The sequence below is a fragment of the Phyllopteryx taeniolatus genome, chromosome 18 (genome assembly GCF_024500385.1).
Source record: "Phyllopteryx taeniolatus isolate TA_2022b chromosome 18, UOR_Ptae_1.2, whole genome shotgun sequence".
NCBI classification, from domain to species: domain Eukaryota; kingdom Metazoa; phylum Chordata; class Actinopteri; order Syngnathiformes; family Syngnathidae; genus Phyllopteryx; species Phyllopteryx taeniolatus.
Window position 1 is genome coordinate 17,390,458 of NC_084519.1, and position 19,372 is coordinate 17,409,829.

The window sequence follows — 19,372 nt, forward strand, 5'->3', positions numbered from 1 at the left end:
AGAAATTACAGGCTCAGCAAAACCTTTGACTAAATAAAGTTAGGACTGTGTGAAAGAATGCTAATTCGATGATTAAAGTTCAACAGAAATTGTATTTCAAATCAAATAATTGTAGTGTACGAAATAAATACAATTAAAACATGTTAATAATTACATTTAAAAGTCAAAAATGTATTCCATGCAATACAAAGAAGTGACAGACATTCAATTTAGTAATTCAATGACAAATTGGAGTTAAATACGTGTTGGATGAATTGAACAATTAAATACAACTAAAAATATAAAACAATGGAAATCATTTAAAAATACAAAAATATTAAATAAAAAAAACATGAATTAAATATAATTAAAAAATGTAACAAAGACTACATTGTTGATAAAAGCAAATTGTTAATATCCATGCCAAGAAAATCAATGATTAGATATAAACTGAAAAATGAGCTGATTACTAATATACATAATTCAAGTGATAAAAAAAAAAAGAGGTTATGCAGCTAATGTAATGTGGTCATATTTTGTTCACGTGAATGTGGCCTTAAAAATGCTATTTTTCATCCTCTCAGAGAATTTTCATTTTGTCGATCACGTCGGAGAACAGGCGCGATGCAATCACGTCACAAGTCACTTCAAAAATAATAAAATAAAACGCAATCAAATTGGACACAAAGCAGAGTCTTTTTTTTTTTTTCCCAAAGCGAACTTAATGAAAATGTTTGAAGGACTCTCTGTGGAGCAGTCATCTTGGGGCTGCAATTTGGATGAACTGCTTTCAAGACGGAATGAAAACTTGATACAAATACCTCAACTTCTACGACATTGTCTTTTCGTGAGTGTGGACTGTGTCCCTCCAGCACGAGATGTCACTCAATTCTACAAACTGGAGACAATACGACCTCGTCCTTTTGACTTCTTATTCATGAGCGTCACAAGGTGTGGAAAAATCACATGCTGAAGCAACAAACGCGCGATTGTCAAGATGAGAAAACGACAGTTTCAAATTGGACTTGAATGCGTACTGTTGCACAAATAGCATTCAACGCATTTTATAGTAACATTAGTACGCATAGTATAGTAATACCTCCAAAACATATTCACAAGTGAATTCATTCATGTATACAATCTAGAAATCTAATATGGCTTGAAAGATGTTTTTTTTTTTTTTTTAATGAACTTGAACCAGATAATGTCTAAATTCAAGTTTCAGTTCAGTTTTTTTTTTTTTGGAATGAGGGCGAAAACGCACGGAGAAGAACGTGCAAACGCCACGCAGGCAGGCCGGGGGACGGACATATACTGTCCGCTGTTACCCGTTCGGATGACCCCCGCCCAACGCCCCCTTTGCACGCCACTGTGATAGTTAAAAGAAGTTGATATAAAACACGTGCGCACTGTGAAATAACAAGTCGAGTGCTCACATTCGGTCACGTCCAAATGGCCACCGAGTTGTGGACACACAAACGCACGCACGCGCGCGCGCACGCACACGCTGGCTTCACCCAGAGTGCTCCCCGTCGCCATGACAACGACAGATGAGGAAACGGCATGTTTTGTGTGTGCGAGAGATGACACCGACGTGATCTCATTTCTCAGACACAAAAAACGATGAAGGGGAGATGAAGGAGAAAAGGATGAAAAAAGGAAGAGGATGAGGAAGGACAGAAGACAGATTGAGAAAGGGATGAAAGGAGAGATGGTGGAGGTAGATGAAGCAGAAAAATGAACTGATGATGGTAGACGAAGAAGGATAGAAGCTCGATAGGGTTCCTACGCAAGTATGGAAAAGGATGGAATTTGACTTCATACATTTCCAGGATGGAAGTATGGAAAATTATTAATTTTTGCCAAGATTTACGACAGCTCTATTTTCTAAAACAAAAAATTGGGAATATCTAAAAAAATATATAGATGATCCGTTTTTTTAAGGCACTTGGAAGCGCAGCGTGGATGTTTGTGTGAGAGCGCACAATATTATACTAGGGTCTTTGTGAATACTCGATTCTGATTGGCTCAGAAAAGGACAGAAATGAGCAAATTGAAAACGCTAATGAGTGATTTCATCATTTAGATTCTTTGGGGATTCCAACACCTTTGATTGAGACACAAATGAAGAAACACCAACGACACAAAGAGTTAATGCTGCAAAATTGAAATCAATCGGCACATAGGAATAATATACACGGTTTCAAAACAGCGGTAGGGTTTCAAAACTGGGTTAGTGTTTGAAATTAGGCTCAGGGTTAGAGTTTCAAAACAGGGTTAGGGTTTGAAATGAGGGTTTCAAAACAGGGTTACGGTTTGAAATTAGCGTTTCAAAACAGGGTTAGGGTTTTAAAGTAGGTTTTCAAAATGGGGTTAGGGTTTCAAAGTAGGGTTTCTAATTAGGTTTTTAAACCCAATTTAGAGTTTCAAAGTTGGGTTTCAAATTAGCATTAGGGTTTCAAATTGGGGTTAGGATTTCAAAGTAGGGTTTCAAAACTGGGATAGGGTTTTAAAGTCGGGTTTCAAAACCGGGTTAGGGTTTGAAATTAGGGTTTTAAAACGGGGTTAGGGTTTCAAAACCGGCTTAGGGTTTGAAATTAGGGTTTCAAAACGGGGTTAGGGTTTGAAATTAGGGTTTCAAAACCGGGTTAGGGTTTTAAAGTAGGGTTTCTAATTAGGTTTTTAAAAACGATTTAGAGTTTCAAAGTTGGGTTACAAAATAGGGTTATGGTTTTAAAGTAGGGTTTCAAATTAGCGTTAGGGTTTCTGATTAATATTTTTCAAGTAATATTTTGTTCTTGTATTTGTTTGAATTTTTCTTCAGAGCCTTTTTCAAATAGATTTTTTAAGCAACACTCCTCCCCTCCAAATAAAATACATTGTATAAGATCCAACTAATGTAATACAGTTTTGTATTTTCCCATTCGTGCACTATATACTACCCTCTTTTCTCTAAAATAATTTACCGTTTACAGTTCACAAACACATTTGACGTCAACACACAGACAAGGATATTGGTTGGAAATTTCATATCCTGTTTTATTGTTCACGTGGGACGGAACAAAACACACCAATGCACACACACACACACACAGTTCCTTGCTGTAATAATGGAAGGAGACAAGGTCCATGGAGACGCACTGATCAAATAATCGTATCGCACACAGGCTTGTAAGAAGATTTAACAATGTGGGCCACGAGGACAAAGTGTGTATTAAAGGGGATTTGACGGCGCTTTAAGGATCTGGTGACAACAAAAAGAAGACATTAAATGAAAAGGTGTTCTTTTTAATCACGACAGCATCGGAAGAGGGATGAGAGCAAAACAAAAACAAAAAAGAAAACGTGGCTGGAACAGAGAACTTGTGTCACGTCCAACACTAGTCCAGCTTTGACGCTAGCGTCATGCTAAGTAAGCACTTGCAGGAAATGGAAAAAAATGGGGACAGAAGGCCACTTCCAACAGTCAACAGCATCGGTGTGCTTCTAAACCACACAGAACAATCCTCAGTCATGATCTGGAGTTAAAAGCTGCTCACCAAACGATCGCTCAGAATCAATTCAAAGGGTTTTTTTTTGGTGGGGGGGCGGGGAGTGAAAATGAAGAAGTCTTCCTGGAAGCAATTGAAAAGCAAAACCTATTCTTTTTGTAGGAATAGGTTTTGCTGTCAGAGAAAAAACTAAATGTCAGCATTTTGTTACAATAACTCTTTCTCTTCAGTCTCTTTAATATTACAACTTAATTCTCGTAGTTCTTTTATAGTTTCTCGCACTATTAGAACTTTTGGGGGGGGGGGGGGGGGAATTTGTCGCAATAGCAACAGAAGAATTGTTTTATGAGGAAGTCTCAATACAACGAGAAAAAAGAAGTATGTTCTTGTCATATTACTTTTTTTCTCATTAAAATCGTAAAAAAAAAAGTCGAAATATCACAAAATTTCACAAAGGAGAAAAAAGCTTTTTCTTTAAAACTTTTTTTTTTTTTAACAAGAATGAAGCCACAATGCTCTGATGAAGAAATCTTTTTCCCAGAAAAATTACTTTTTCAGTCAAAGAAAAATAATTTTCTTTCCATTACAACTTATTTCCTCATATTAGTTTTTTTACGGCAATATTTCGACTTAATGCTTGCAATTCATGAATCTCACAAATCAAAAATTGTGGATGTGTGGTTAGCATAGCTCCATCATAAATCACGTTCACCTCTCCTCACATCCAGTCAGGTTTTGCAAAATCCTCTGGCACGTTCGATCGTTTGACGGCCATGCTTGTGCGGCAACCGGTTCGTCTCCAGGCCACCAGAGGGCAACATGCTTTCTGTCAACAGCAACTTACAACAGTCGTAAACCTCGAGGGATTCATCACGCAAACCGGAGAAGGAATAAAGTGACGCCCTATTGTGTGAAATCATGATTATTAACAAGAATAACGTGAACCCGCTATATCTGTGTATTGTTTGCGCAGATTTTTAAACTATTGTTTTTTTAAATAGGTTGTTACCTTTTAAAAGTGTTTTAACAAATTCAAAATGTGTTTAAAGTATGTGGGAGGGGTAAAAAAAAATCAAAAAAAAAATCTGTTTTTAGGTGATCTTTATATATCGCCGATTTTGGGGCTGGGTGGAACGTATAAATGGGGGTTCCCTGTGTATCGCCATGTAATAAAAAAACAACAACAAAAAACAGCGTAATAAAAACATTAAAACAACGGATACTATAGTTGTGCTGCATTTGTTAAATGTCTATGCTAACATGATTAGTGCTGTGTGAAATTTTGTTTTTAGTGTGGATTGAGTTGGGTGATTGTCTCACTGCTGCCCCCGCAGGACACCAGTAGAACACGTTTAACGCTAGCACACCTCGAGACGTCCAAATTAGAATGTCACGAATACAAAACGGCACGATGTGCTTTAGAATCCGATCAAGTCTCACGGTCAGTTTTAACGAGTCAGCGTTTAACAATCCTGCTCCAAATATTCGCAAATGGCCATATTAGCAATTAGCCGACGCAAGGTGCCGGGAACCCTGCGTTGTAGATCAGCGAGACACTTTGGGCTCACTGTGACTACCGAGCTACCAGAGTCCAGCTTGGTGAAGTGGGCGGCCATCCTAGCTAACGTGAGCGGCAAGCCTTCGAGATTAGCCGATTAACGCCGGGCTCGCCTTCGGGGTTAGCCGCGTGACGACGAAGCGGACCGGACATTTTGGCGATTAGCGCTTCCGGTTAGCTCTGGGTCCGATCACGTCACTTCCCGGAGTCCGTGGCGGCATTAGCGTCAGTCGTCTTCATGGCCGCGTCCCCGTCCGCGTTTCCGGGCGGCTGCCCCGCGTTAGGCCCGCCCCCGTTCTGGAGCGTTTCCTGTTTGTATTGCTGCACGGCACGACTGACGGCATCTTCCACCAATCGCTTGCTGATTCTCAGAAGCTCCGCCTCGTCAGGCTCAGACCGGCGATGACCGCCTGGGATGAAAAAGAACAACAAGTAATTGTTAAAGAAGAGAATTTGGTGTTAATTAATGGAATTGTTGAAATGTAGAAAGGAAGATTTGAATGCTTTGAAAGTGTCAAGAAATGTGGAAGGAGGAGGGTATTCTTTAAAAGCTCCTCATTTGAAGATTTGAAACGTTAGCAAGAGCTGCCTTCATTTCTTGAATGAGCAGAAGAGTTTGAAGAGGGAATGTTTTAAATCCGTCAAGAAAAATATGTCAAATATCTGCATTCATTCAGGAACGTTGTCATGGGAAATGTCAAATTACAAATGTGCGAATTTAGGGAAGTGAAAAGAACTCCCCCCCGTCTTATTTTTTTATGTGGAACATTTGGAATTGTAGGAAACATTCATCCGAATTTGTTAGCACTAAGAAAAAGTTTTGGTATTGTCACACTTTTTTCTTCGACTATTATGATTATGATCGTAATAGCAAGAGAATATGAAATGGCCTTAAATCTCATAATATTCCAACTTCTCATTTCACATAATTGACTTTATCATCATAATATTTTCTCATAATTATGGCTTATTTTTGCTATATTCCGATTTTATTCTAACGTAAAAAAAAAGGTATTTAACCTCATTTGTTGACACGAAGAGAGATTTCTGGGAATATTGTTTTTCACATGATATTATGACTTTATTCTCGCAAACCTTACGACCTTGTTTTTCGTAATACATTGTTGTTATTTTAGTAATATATAAAAAAAAAAAAAATCTTCATATCATGACTTCATTCTCATGGTATTACTACTCCATTTCTTATGACTTTGCTCTACGGCGACAATATTTGAACTTGTGGACATTAAGAGATTGTCATGACATGGTTTTCCATTTCAGCAGGAGGGGGGGGAAACAAAAGTGCCAATCCGGATGAATGAATATTTCCACTTTAGTAGGCGGTACGCGCTGACAGCGGATGACAGTTGATAGCGCGCCGCAGATGATGTTTATGCTGCCACAAAAAACAAAAAAAAGAAAAGAGAGTCAGTGAGTGAGTCAAAGAAGCAACAGAATTATTGGAGAGAGGAGCCTGAAGTACGATTTATGCACATGCTGGAAAGAAGAAAAAAAAAAACATTTGCCAGAAGAAAAGTTGCAATGTTATGAGAATCAAGACTTATTTGGACAACTCTGAAAAAAGAACCTTTTTTTTTTTTTTTTTTTTTTTACTCGCAATGTTACATTATGCTTTTTGTCATCTTATTATTATTTCAGCTCAGTTCTTGGAAAAAGAAGTAGATTTTTTTCCACGTAATATTACGCGACTCATAGCTTTTAATATAAAAAACATGAATTTGGACTCATTCAAATGTCAACTTTTTCTCCCATTATTATGTCATCATTTTCTTGCAATATGACTTTTAATATCATGACTTTATTCTTTTTTCTCATGCTATTCCGACTTTTTTGTAGGATTACAACTTCTTATGACATTTTTTCTCGTCACTTTACGACATGCTTTTTGTCGTAGTATTATGACTCACTTCTTGTAATTTTGTTTTAATGGTAATATATTATTATAAAGCTTTTAATATAAAAAAATCATGAACTTGTACCCTCATTAAAATGACAACTTTTTTCTTGTAAATCACAACTGTAAATATAAATACTTTGGTAAAAGTCCTTCAAATACTACCCAAGAATATTGAAGTGAAATAATCGCAGTGTTTTGGCGCCATCTTGTGGAACCTATATGCAATCCTAAACCTTTTCGGAGGGTCGTATCCTGTCCCGATAGCAGCGGATTACTATATTCTTGCAATATTTTTTCTTTTGATATTACACCTTTACGAGTTCTTCCTCATAGCAGCATTATGACTTTACTCTCATAAAAATAACTTTTTTCTCGTAATATTCTAACTTTATTGTGACACAAAGAATATACACCAAAACTAATTTAAAACACATAAAAAAAATATACAAGCCAAGCGTCGCAGCGTAAAAAGCTTCTCGAGTCCTCGTGTAAGAACAAGCATATTGATTTCCATCCTTAAAATACTTTATCGATCTTTGCAGGCAAGGTTTGCTCCTTTTGTGCCGCTGCTGAGGTGAGACTACATCACATTTGATTTGACTTTTTTATCGTCTGTGCGAGGTAGCGCTCCATCTCCCCCCCACCAAAAAAAAAAAAACAGAGCCCCCTTAATCACTTCCCACCTCACGGCACCAAAGCAAACTGATTGGCTTGAAACATTGAGGTTAAATTGCAATTACTTTGTCGTAAAATGCTGCCATGCAATTCATTACAGCCAAAAATGAAGCGTTATCATTTTTCTCCACCCTCACAATTGATCATCGATTGGATTTTTCATCCCCAACTTGTGATTGGCTTTGCTTCGATTTTGTATGAGGACGGTATTTTTCCGACACATACTTGAGCGCTTGCGATGCAGCGGATGTTGAGTCAAATCTGCAACATAAGCACAAACATTCGGTGACGTGGTGAGCCGGCGACACGCCGACGGTCTCGTGGCTTTTTCCTTGTCAGGTGCCGCAAAGCATGTGGCCGTCGCCCACGGACGAAAGGATGCGGTCAAAGGAAAACAATGTAGTTTGGTGCAAAAAAAAAAAAAAAAAAGAAAGAAAGAAAAGTTGGTAACATTCGGAACGCAGTCGAGCCTCGAGATAAGAGATGAATTCATTCCATGACCATGCTTGTAACTTAAAACACTTTAATCATCTTTCCCCATTGAAATGAAAGAAAATGCCATCGATCTGTTCCAGCCCCCCCAAAAACAACAAATATTTTGGTCATGTGTCTTGAATAAGGAAAATCGCATTGTCCAACATTGTCCACCTGGCGGCAGTATGATACACTCATGCAGACTACCAAAGATGAGTTTCAGAGTTTCTGCAGTAATATATAACATCCTCACTGAGATGGTATCAGTTAGCCCGTCTGTGCCGTTTCCCCATTATGTGTTAGCATTAAGCCAGCGGACTGAAAGTTGTTTTCAATACACAATGTGTCATTCTTTTTGTTTTATGTTTAGTTTAACAGTAAACTTGAAGACATTTTTGTTTTTGTTTACTATCAAACAAAATACTTGTTTTTAAAGTACGAGTTTAGTTGACTGCCACCAGATGGCGCTCATAAGCTAAGATTTTTGCTCACAATTCAAAGCAAAAAATACAAAATAAAAAAAAGTCGGCAGAGTCATTCGTATCTCCAGGCATCTCTGTAAGAGGCGGGGCCTGGCGTGGTGCCTGCTCAGAACAAAATGGCGACAACAAGTCGGTAAAACAGTCCGAGAACTGAATGTACCCCATAAAGTCAGCTGCTTCCTCTTTTTGTGAAGAGACTCACCTCCCACCCAGTGAGCTTGTTTTTCGGCTTGTGTGAGGCTTGCTAATAATTCAAAATGCTCCTTAAAACATTACCGGTAGAGATCATTCAAATTTGATGACAGCGACAATAGAGGAAACAAAACCTTCGCCGGACACTACAACCTCGATTGAAGTTTTATGAAAGCAAATCCGAGCGACTCAAGTGTTATTCGGCGCTCATTAACATTCAGGGAGTCGTCTTATCTCTTCAATCTGCAGGCGAGCCTTTACGGCGGCCGTAAAAGCTGCAATGTGTACCGATAAGAAGAGTCGAGATAATGATAATATTACAGCAACTGGAACGGAAAACGATAAGAGCGGAACTCTGGCAACCGGGCTGTCGTCATGACTCAACTTATCGGCACCGTTACGCTTTCGTCAACAAGCTCCTATACGCTCTCCTCTCCAATGAAACCTTCTTCGTTGGACTCGACGACACTTTTTTTTGGGCCGGTTTTAGATTCCGTCGGTATGATGACCGTGAGCAGGTTGCTACGACTTTGCTCTTTTCATTTTGTGAAGTAGCGTCGGAGCAGAAACCAACGGATGTTAGCCAGGCTGCTGTGCTAGTGATCTGACTGCGGAGCAAGTCCAAAGTATTTATTTCACCAATTGTAGAGCCGCGGTACCCGCAAAATTATGGAAAGAGAAGACTTTTTCCCAACAAGAGGAAAAGTCTTTGGGAAAAAATACATGCAAGGTGTATTTTTTTCCCCCAGTTGTTAGCATGAGCTAATATAGCATTTTTTGTTTGTCAGTTCACAAAATTAGCAAATGCTAGCTAACCAACTCTTGTTTTTTGTTTTTTTTTCTTCTTTTGCGCTAAGTTATCAAAATGGGTATTGGATATAATTGACATTAAAAATTCACGTTTGAGTACATTTTCTACTCAAGGTATCGAATCAGTACTCCTACCTTTGCCAGTTTGCTAGCTTTGGAACAGAAGTATCTGTACTTCTATTCAAGTACAGACTGCCTATACTTTGGCCACCTCTGCCGACACGCTTCCAAATCTCTTTCCGCTGATTTTCCTCACTGTTATTCCACACTAACAAAGACGAATCGCAAAGGATTTGAATGAATCCCGATTGTGTTGGCTCCAATGCAGCGAAAGACCCGTTAAATCTTAATTTGTTGCAAAACCTGCAGTGGAAACCTTGTCTTTTTGCCTCAAGGCCTTTGAGTAATTTGCCAGTTCTTTTGTTTGTGTTTGCTCCACCACAAGCCTCCAGCGAAAAGCATTTGAAAAGTGGATTTTAAGCAAGCATAAACTCTGTTTTAACAAGTAGAATTGCTGGGGGAAAAAAAAAACACGGGAAAGGAAACTTAAAGCTTAGGGCGTGTTTAAACAACGACGAAGAAGCTTTTACGGGAGGCGACAACAGCGTCAAAAGCAATATCAGTTCACGCGGACCTGCGGAAAAGCTGTAATAAGCATGCCAGGCCACTAGTTGGCGGTAGTACTTACTGATGCCAACACTGAACACTTACTTAAAGGATAATGGTGTCCTTTTTAAAAAAATGTACACTCCGAGACACATATCACATCGTTATGTAAAGAAATTCGTTTTCAGTTGAAAATGTTAAGTGGTTAGCTTCCAGACGGGAACGGAATCGGTAGTTTTGAGAATGAGGCCAATTGGATTACTGAGCATCAAACACAACACAGAAAATACAGAAATATTGCTACTTTCCATGCTGGTGAGTGCTTTAGGATCCAAAATGATGACCATGATGATTTTCATTGTCAGATTTCTTACAACTGTGGGCCTTGCCTGTAGTGTGGCTTTAGGGGCTTAATGCTAACCAGCGCAACCTTCAATTTCAATTTGAAATATTTTTCAGTACGCAAGTATTGAGTCATTCCATTAATTCTGCTCCACAACTATGGGCCTCGCCTGTATATTAGCTGAAGCAGGGTAACAGTAGCGCTGCCGTCTGTTCCAAATTGCAATAGTTCTCGGTTGAAATGTCCAAACTTTTTCTTTTTCTCGGCAAGCAATAAGCCATTCCGTCATTTGTGATATACAACTATAGGCCTCACCTTTACATTAGCGTTAGTGGGCTAACGCTAATCGACACTGGCTAAAATGAAGTAGGAGTAATTTGTAGCAAATCAGAAAGGTCTGATTTACTTATTAGTGGACTTTAAGATCCAGAATGATCACTGTGATTATTTTTACTGATGGCAACACAATCAGAAGGGCCAATAAATCATATGCTGATGAGCTTATACGTAACTCTTGCCGTCATTAAATTGTACTTTATTGATCAAAAAGTTGCTTTATATCGATTATACGTCACTTATTTGTCTCAAAGGTACAAAACGAATGTAGAGGCTAAACATTAGCATGCTAGCGTGGACCTCAACGGCATTTAGCAGCTAGCTTGCTTATAGACTCATTATTTGCGTGACAAGGCGAAAAGCTTGTTTAGATGGCAGTGTTTGATTTAAGACTTCAAGAGCGGAGAGTCTGCATCACGTCAGCAGAAGACGACGGAGTGTCTGCTTCGGGTTTACTTCTGGGCACCGATCTAGTTTGGACTGTGGGGAAAACCTTTCCAAGCACAATTATGTACTTAGCATACCAACGTGACACGCACTCATTTATCTTTAGCGGTCCTCAAACAAAGACAAGTTTGGATCGCTGCTCTTCAGATTTTTCTGACACCAATTCCAGCCGGGCTTGTAAAGCGTTCCTCGCGGGAGCGAGCTTTTTATAACGTTCACTTCGAGTCTGACGGGAGCTACGACGCGCAAGCACTCATTAATTACACGCCGTACCCAAAAGGAGCTGCAATCATCTCATTTAAGGCTTGAATGAAAGCGTCGGCGGGCGGCGTGTTTTGTTTACATTTGCAGCCCAGTAACGTGTCAAAACGTGTCGTTTTTGTTTTGGACCCAGCTGAGTTCCTCAAAGAAAAAAATGCGAGACCCCCTAAAAGATGGAGAAATGAATGCTTAAAGGTGAAAGACGGGATGGGCGACAAACGATGTGAAAGCGTCCTCGGAGGAGGTAAAATAGTTCTGCGGAAACTTCCTGAGGAAATTCCTTTGACACCAGATATTGACGATAGCGTTTACACTCAAAGATGCTAATGTAGGCCTGCTAGCATTCATAACAAACACATTCTTATCACACTGGAACTACTCTTGGACTATCCGACACTCAAAGGTGACCTTACCGTAGGTTAGTTGAGGCTTTTTATTTTCTGCAAAGTTTAAAGGGCTGGTGCAATATCAGAGATGACATAAAGAGCAATCTTTTTTTTTACAGTGAAAACGTTGTTATACGGAGACTTGCTCAAGCTAATATTGATTTGAACAAGGTTATGTTGTGTAGCATTAAAGGCGCTACGACCGCAGCCTTTTAAGGGTTGCCAAATAAATTGGGGGGAAACAGGTGAACAGGTAGAGAGCAAACTTTTGCCCTCAACTCTCACGTAGCCGCAAAAGCTGCAAGATAAATTGGGTGAGATGCACAAACGGGATGCCAAAGAATGGAAACAAATCTAAATGTCATTTTAGAGTAGGAAATTGGAAAAGAGGAAGAGATCAATGTTTGATGCAGGACCATATTAGATCCAAATAATAATTAAAAAAACAACAGGGGATGTTAAATATAGCAATGCTGTAGATACCGCAAACAGACTGGTGGAAAGTGAACGGCGTGCGGGTTAATAAGAGCGTAATGCAGAAGCTGCTATGGCTAACCTAACAGCGTTCTTTATCATTTGTACGTGTACTTATTTGATTATTGTTACTATTTATTCTATGTTTTGCTTCGCTCACCGATCTGTATTTCTCTGTATTTCAATTTCAGTTTGTATTTCTGCGGTTTAGAATGAAAAAGACATTTTGATTGGAATATTACAGTATTATCGCACGTGACCTGGAAAATGATCGGTCAACGGAACTTAGGATCGGATTTGGACTTGTGTATCGCCGGTCGAAAAACATTACGGTCTTAACACGTTGATTGTAAATGACTGTAGACAATGAGACCGAGAACAGACTGCTAAAAAGTAAATGCCCTAACGAGTTGGCTGCTAAAGAAATTGAAAGACAAGGTAATATAAAGCATCATTAGAGTATATCTACATCTTAAAATAAACATGTCATCGGCAGCGGGATTAAGTGTATTGACATTTTTTGATGAATGGTTGTAATTAGTAACGGGCGACTCATTATCGCAGTTTTCCCGATCATTAAGCAAGGACTTTGAATGCCCGTCTTTTTTCTGAGGGAAGGGGCCAGACTAGGCATTCAATCGTCAGGCAAGCGGTGGACAGTCAGACGAATAAATCCCAGCTCGCCGTCTTCGTTCTCATGTTTATTCAAGGCCAGCGCCGAGAGCTTATTAATTGTGTGCGGGAAACAATCCCAGCGGGGAATACAAAAAACAAAACAAAAAAAAAAGGATTTGAATGGCTTCTTTTCTTGACGCTACGGGAGCCCGAACGTGTGTTTCGATCCAGCGTTAAACAAAAGCAACCGGAGCCCCGCGTCCACATTTATCCTTCCCAAGTGACGCGATGAGGACCGACGGGGACGCAGCAGCAGGCCGCCGAGGCCCGCGGGCAAAGCGCCATCTCAGGACGCTAACAGAATGATGATTATTTGGGGAGTAAAAGGAAGAAGGCCGAGCGGCCCGAGGTTTGGCTCGCACGTCCACCTTTTTACACCTATTTGCGTCGTCGATGTTTTCTAGGTTTGAACCTGCTACACCGGCGTCATTTTCCACATCTAACCAGTTTTTTAGCTACACAACAAGGAGACAATGGAAGTCATTTTTCCACAAATTAAAAATGGAAACATTCTCTCCAACTAGCCCGAGGATCGAGAATTACAGCAATTACAGTTTCCTGATAAAGGTGTTATACTGGGGGGAAAAAATAGTTTGCTGAACATTTGCATATAAATGCACACGAAATACTGCTGAGCGCGCAAACATTTCGATGACATTTTCCTCTTTCTGTGTGCAGGGGGAATAATACACAATGGAATATTTTACATTTAAAGGTGTGGAAGATCGTGCTGTGAGAAGGACGAAGAGACGCTGACTGAATTCATTCTCCTCTGCCAAGTTTTCTCCCCCCCCCCTCCGCTTTAACGCCTTCCTCTTGTCTTTTTCAGAGCATCGTAATGCAAAAGCAATAAAATATTCATCGTCTTTGTTCGCGCACTCGACTCCGTTCATCGTCGGGTCGTTCATCGTCGGATGTTTCTGCGCTCCGCCGAGGTCGCGATCGGCGCAAAACATCTGGCGGGCGGGGTCACGGTCACGGTCACTATTTGACGAGGATATCGTCCGAGTTTTCCAGCGCGGATGCAATTCGATGTTCACGGAGCTAATGGTCGGTACACACCGTCTGCGTTAGACACTTCAAACGGGCGTGGCGCAGATTTGCGCTCTCGCGCGCGACAGGTGGCGGCAGCCCCGCCGACACGGGTCACTGAGCTTGTGAAGCCCACCTCGCTATCCTTGAAGCCCCCCGGCAAGAACCAGAGTGAGTGACAGCTGGGATTTAACGTGGCCAGGACGACGTCACTTCTACGGTTATTGGGAAAAACACAAACAGCACCCATACGAAAGCCAAAGCCAAAGAAAAAGCAGAACGCTGAAGTTTTGTGGGGGGTTTGAAATTCCAAATTGTACAAATTCAAGGCTACTCCCCAGTATGTCTGTTCCCTACTTTTTGTCGAAAAAAAGGCTGCTAAAAATGTCTGGCAAGGAAATTACGCTGAACACGAAGTGTGACACATTTGGGGGAAAATAAATAAGAAGAGGCGAGAGGGAATGAACAATCGCAAATGTCCCACAGAGCAACAAATTGCTACAGCAGCACACGGAGAAAAACAAACAAACGTGTTGCTAGTCAGTGCATTTGAATCAAATCAAAGTCAATCCCTTCCCCACAAACCTTTCAAAACATTTCGTTTATCATCTCCAGCTCTCTGATATCCGACATCCTAAATCAAAACTTTTATCATTTGGATTTGGCTCCGCTCACGACATCTCAACACGACCTCGACAACCGACGTTGCACTCGAAAGTCGACACGTTGACGGGGATCATTTCTCACCGTGGCGTCGCGCCATCTCGAGTCGACGGTTAACTTCATTCATCACACTCAGTTCGTCCTCGGATTACAATACGACAGCCCTGCACCTAATGTATTTTTAGAGAGCGCATTTCTTTTGTCCCTGCCGGCTGTGCAGATGGTGCATTTTGCTGCGCGACACTGTAGGAAATGAACGAACGGCACGGATCTGCGCGACACTAATAAAAAAGATGAAAAAGTGCTTTTAAAGCCTGCAAAATACTGGAGAAATTAGGGACAATTTGGAGGATTTCATACAAAACGTATGCACTATTTGTCCAAAAACGGAATTTTTTTTTTTTAGATTATTAGAATAAGAAGTGAATAGTGACTTCATGTTGAATATGAATCGCTATTAATTAATAATGAACTTTTTGTCCTACTTTCGACTGAATCAATGTGACTTCAGGATGAATATCCAAAACTGTAGCAATGTTTTGTACCAAATTATTGTTTTTTTGTTTTTTTTTTTACTATTTGCTGACTGCTCATTGTAACTTTTTGTACAATTACTTTCTAAATTTGTGTGACTTCAACGCTGAATATGCAACCTGTATTTATGTTTTGTGCCATTTCCCTCTACATCTTTTCCTTGAATGTCCATACTAACTTTTGTACTATTTCCAACTAATTTCTCATGACTTCCGGTCGAATGACATTTCTGAACTATTTCCTACAAAGTCACACAATGAATGCTGACATCAACTTTTGAATTTGGCACAAAATTCTCAAGGCTGTTCGGTTAACTTGTTCCCTACTGATTACAGACTACAAGACAAATTTGCTCTTTCACGTTATGTAGCCTAGCAAGCTAGTGCTAGCACGAACGGTTGTACGTAAACATGCCGCCGTTCCGTCGAATCATGCTCTAAAGTTTCGGCGTGGGTGAAGTCATTTAATTAAAAATAAAGTTTAATTGAATTACAGTAAGTTAGCCGCCATTATTTCTGTCATGTTTGAGCCGACTGATTAGAATACACCATCTGACTGGAGCAGTGATTTCCAACCTTGACGAAGCCAAGGAAGATATTTTACAATTGAAAAATCTCCCAAAAATGTCACAAAAAGTGGATGCATTAATGATAGTATTTCCTTCCTGCCATCTACTAGAAGACCATTCATTTGTTCCGTCTGTCACTATGCCTCACTGGGATAAATAGAGGAGCAAAGATACATTATTGATTGTAAATAAGTACACAAGTATATACAGTAAATGAACAGGTCATTTAAATAGACACATTCCTCCATCTTGTGATCGGATCGGTGATCTTTTTTTTTTTTTTAAACTCGCTTATCGGTGAATTCTGATCGTGTAAAGCCGAATAGTGACATTTTGTTTGTTCTGTTTCCAACTTATTCTCTTCAATTAACATGAAGAAAATTCAGTTGTGTTTTTTTTCTGTGGGCTGCATATTGTGTATTTAGTACATAGAATTTTGCTCCCAATTTCCAACGGAATACTTGAGAGCGGTTGTTGCAGTCTTTCCAGGAATTCCCGCAACTACACCAGGACACCATGCGGAACTAACGCCAGGACATCCATCTTCCTTTCGTGCGCATGAACACGACATCCCGTTGGGCGTTTTTGCATGGGCTGCTCCCACGCGAACGCGCGTACGTCTCGCTGCGCTCGCCGGGGCGGCCGTCGTCGTATCACGGAGGCAACATCTGATCTGCGCACACGTTCGACACACTACCCGCCTCGCCCCGTTTAGCTCTAGCGCTTCTCTTTTCAGGCCGCTGCCCGCTGTCCCCCTCATTAGTCTTGGCTCTCAGCATCCCTTACTCTTTGCCCCTTTCTCAGAAGTAGGCCACAGCGGCTCGACTGTTTACAGCGATGCAGCTGCGAGGGAGTGCGGGACACGTGCGGCGGCGACGGGGAGGGGGGAAGCAGAAACAGTCGCTCAATGCTACACCGTTTTAACCACCGCCAAAGAGCACTTGACGCGCCCACACGTGCGCCGTGGGAGAGTCTGCGTTTATGCCGCACAATATGACTCGAAAGGCGATACGGCATCGCTGTTCAATCATCAACCTGACGAGTAACCGTGCAGCGGCGATACTGCCAGCACGAAGGCGAGCGGGGAAGCGCAGTAGAATATTATTTATATGGTGCACTGGCAGTGATACGGTACAACTATTTTTTGTTAAAAAAAAAAAAAAGTAATTGTCAATAGCATTTTATTACAGTGTACATTCTAAAACAGTAGTAATTAAAAACAGTGGAACCTCAGTTTAGTAACGACCCTGGTTCACGAACAATTTGGTTTCTGAACACATTTTTCAAAAGGTAAACTACTTCGGGTAGTAAACTACTACAAGACTGTTCATAAACTTTTCGGTTTATGAACAGTCTTGGCGTGGCCGTGGAAGCCTCCGAACTTTCTGCTTTTGTCGCACCGCATAATCGTAGTTGACTGTGCTTCAGGTGTCCAAAATGGCCACCAAATCCCACAATGCAATGCAAAAGCTGCGCTGCATGGTGCGAGGTGACGGCATTTTTATGATCGCCGTAACCACAATGAACGTAAGCATTCCTTTACCCGAAAAGGCTAAAACACTCCACAGTGATTTGTTAGCAAACACACATATATATATTTGTTATTTCATCATCATAAATTGTGTTTTCACCTATTTCTATATTCATTATTTTAAACCACACAACAAACAAAATAAGGTAAATCAAATTAAAATTGCTTTTAAATTTCAGTTGCATCAAGGGTGACAAGACTGCGACTATCGATGCTAGGTGTTAGCCGGTCAATTGTGTGTTAGCATTAAACTAGCAGGGGCATTCTTAAGGTAAAGTTGTGTGGTTGTTTGAAATACCGAAAAGTGTAATTGTCTTTGTTTAATGTTTAGTTGGACTAACTTTCAACTGGGAGTGACATTAAACAACACAGCAAGTATACAAGCAAGCAAACCTGCCTGTGCACTGTAAAAACCTATTTCAAAAAGGAATAGCTTAAAAATTCACGCTACAGCGAGGCTGCGAATGACGATCGCCCATGATCTGAATAATCCGAATTGTTTTGCTCACACTGGCGTGCTTGGGCAGATCTTGCGTCGCATTAAGTCTCACGGCTAACGCTATGGTCATCACTGGTACAACTTGTGGCGCTATCACAAAAATACCCAAAAAGCCAATGAGGGGAAAAAAACTTGCAGAGTTGATCCTTCAGATGCTCACTGAGCTGAAGTTTCACGAGATTTGCTGATGTCTCTCGCCACTTTTGGGGGGGGGGGGGGGGGGCGGCGTGGTGCCACTCACTGTACGATGGGGCTGATCGGCGGCGCTGGCAAGGGTGCCAGTCTCATTTGTGGAATCACTTTGCACATAAAACACTCCATTTACAAGCCGGCTATTGTGCTAACAGGTCACATGCTAAACACACACACACACAGACACACACGATCCTGATGACCTCTAGTGTCACACTCACACACACGCACGCACGCATGCGCACACACACACACACACACTCGTCAGTGTCCGTCTGTGGTAGCCCCACAGACACACGAAGGGCAACACGCACCCACACGGAGCACACTTACTGATTTTCTCCTCGGTTTGTGAGAAAGGGAAGCAGCACAGTTGACCCATGGCGCCTCCTCCCGACCCCCCCCCCCCCCTCCTCTCTTGTTCTTACAAAAAAAAACAAAAAACAAAAAAAACACTGATTTGCTCCGGATTATCCCTCGGTTAGGAATACCGGTGTCGCCCCCGCTCGCAGCCTTCTGACATGAAAAAAAGAATTATTAAAAAAAAAAAAAAAAAAAAAAAGGGGTGGGGGCGGGGGGGTAGAGGAGTGTCGGAGCTTGCCCCTTTTCTCTCTGTCAGAAAATCAAGGCTGCAGAGAGAGGACAAAAAATGAGCGAGTGGCTCCTCGCTTGCCTGCTCTCGCTCTACTTTGCACTGACACACTGAGGAGGAGGAGGACGAAGAGGGGGGCGAGGAAGAGGAGGAGGAGAGTAGAGCAAGAGAAAGCTGGTGTGTGTGTGTGTGTGTGTGTGGCAAGATGACAGTAATCTTTTATGATTGTATGCACGCATGTGCATGTGTGAGGGGAGGGGCTCACCTATGTGTATAACATGATGCAAACTGATTGTTGTTGTCTGTGCCAATTGTGAAGCGGGTGAGGGGAGGGAGGGGGGGGGGGGGGGGGGGGGGGGGAACGCGGGATGTCCAGGAGGACACTCGGCTGTGAGTGTAAATGCGAACGTGAATGTGTGCAAGTGTGTGCGCGGCTGAGGTTTACAGGCGCCGCCCCGTTCTCGTCACTGTAGCTTGAATAATGGCTGCCGAATGGCCGGCAGCTGCTGCATACAAATGGGGATTATTTAAAGGACGGCGCCGCTTTTGGGGGGAGAAAGAGAGCGCGCGTTGTCAAAAATCAGCACGGAAACATTGAAAAAGCGGAGTACAATGGAACCTCGAAAGACAAACACAATCTCGCTAGTTGAGCAA

At 41.3% G+C, this 19,372-nt stretch overlaps 1 protein-coding gene across 2 annotated transcripts in view; it reads right to left on the reverse strand.

The window, feature by feature from the left end:
* Positions 1–2,993: 2,993 nt before the first annotated feature.
* akap7 (A kinase (PRKA) anchor protein 7) overlaps positions 2,994–19,372 on the reverse strand; it is a 30,964-nt gene continuing 14,585 nt past the window's right edge. Inside the window, exons 8-9 of one of the 2 annotated variants that reach the window (XM_061753037.1) lie at positions 7,847–7,882; positions 2,994–5,438 (exon numbers count right to left, since the gene is read on the reverse strand). In XM_061753037.1, coding sequence (XP_061609021.1) covers positions 5,224–5,438; positions 7,847–7,882 — 251 coding nt within the window. In that variant the 3' untranslated portion in view covers positions 2,994–5,223. The remainder of the gene's footprint in view (positions 5,439–7,846; positions 7,883–19,372) is intronic. The other variant, XM_061753038.1, reaches the window with a different exon arrangement.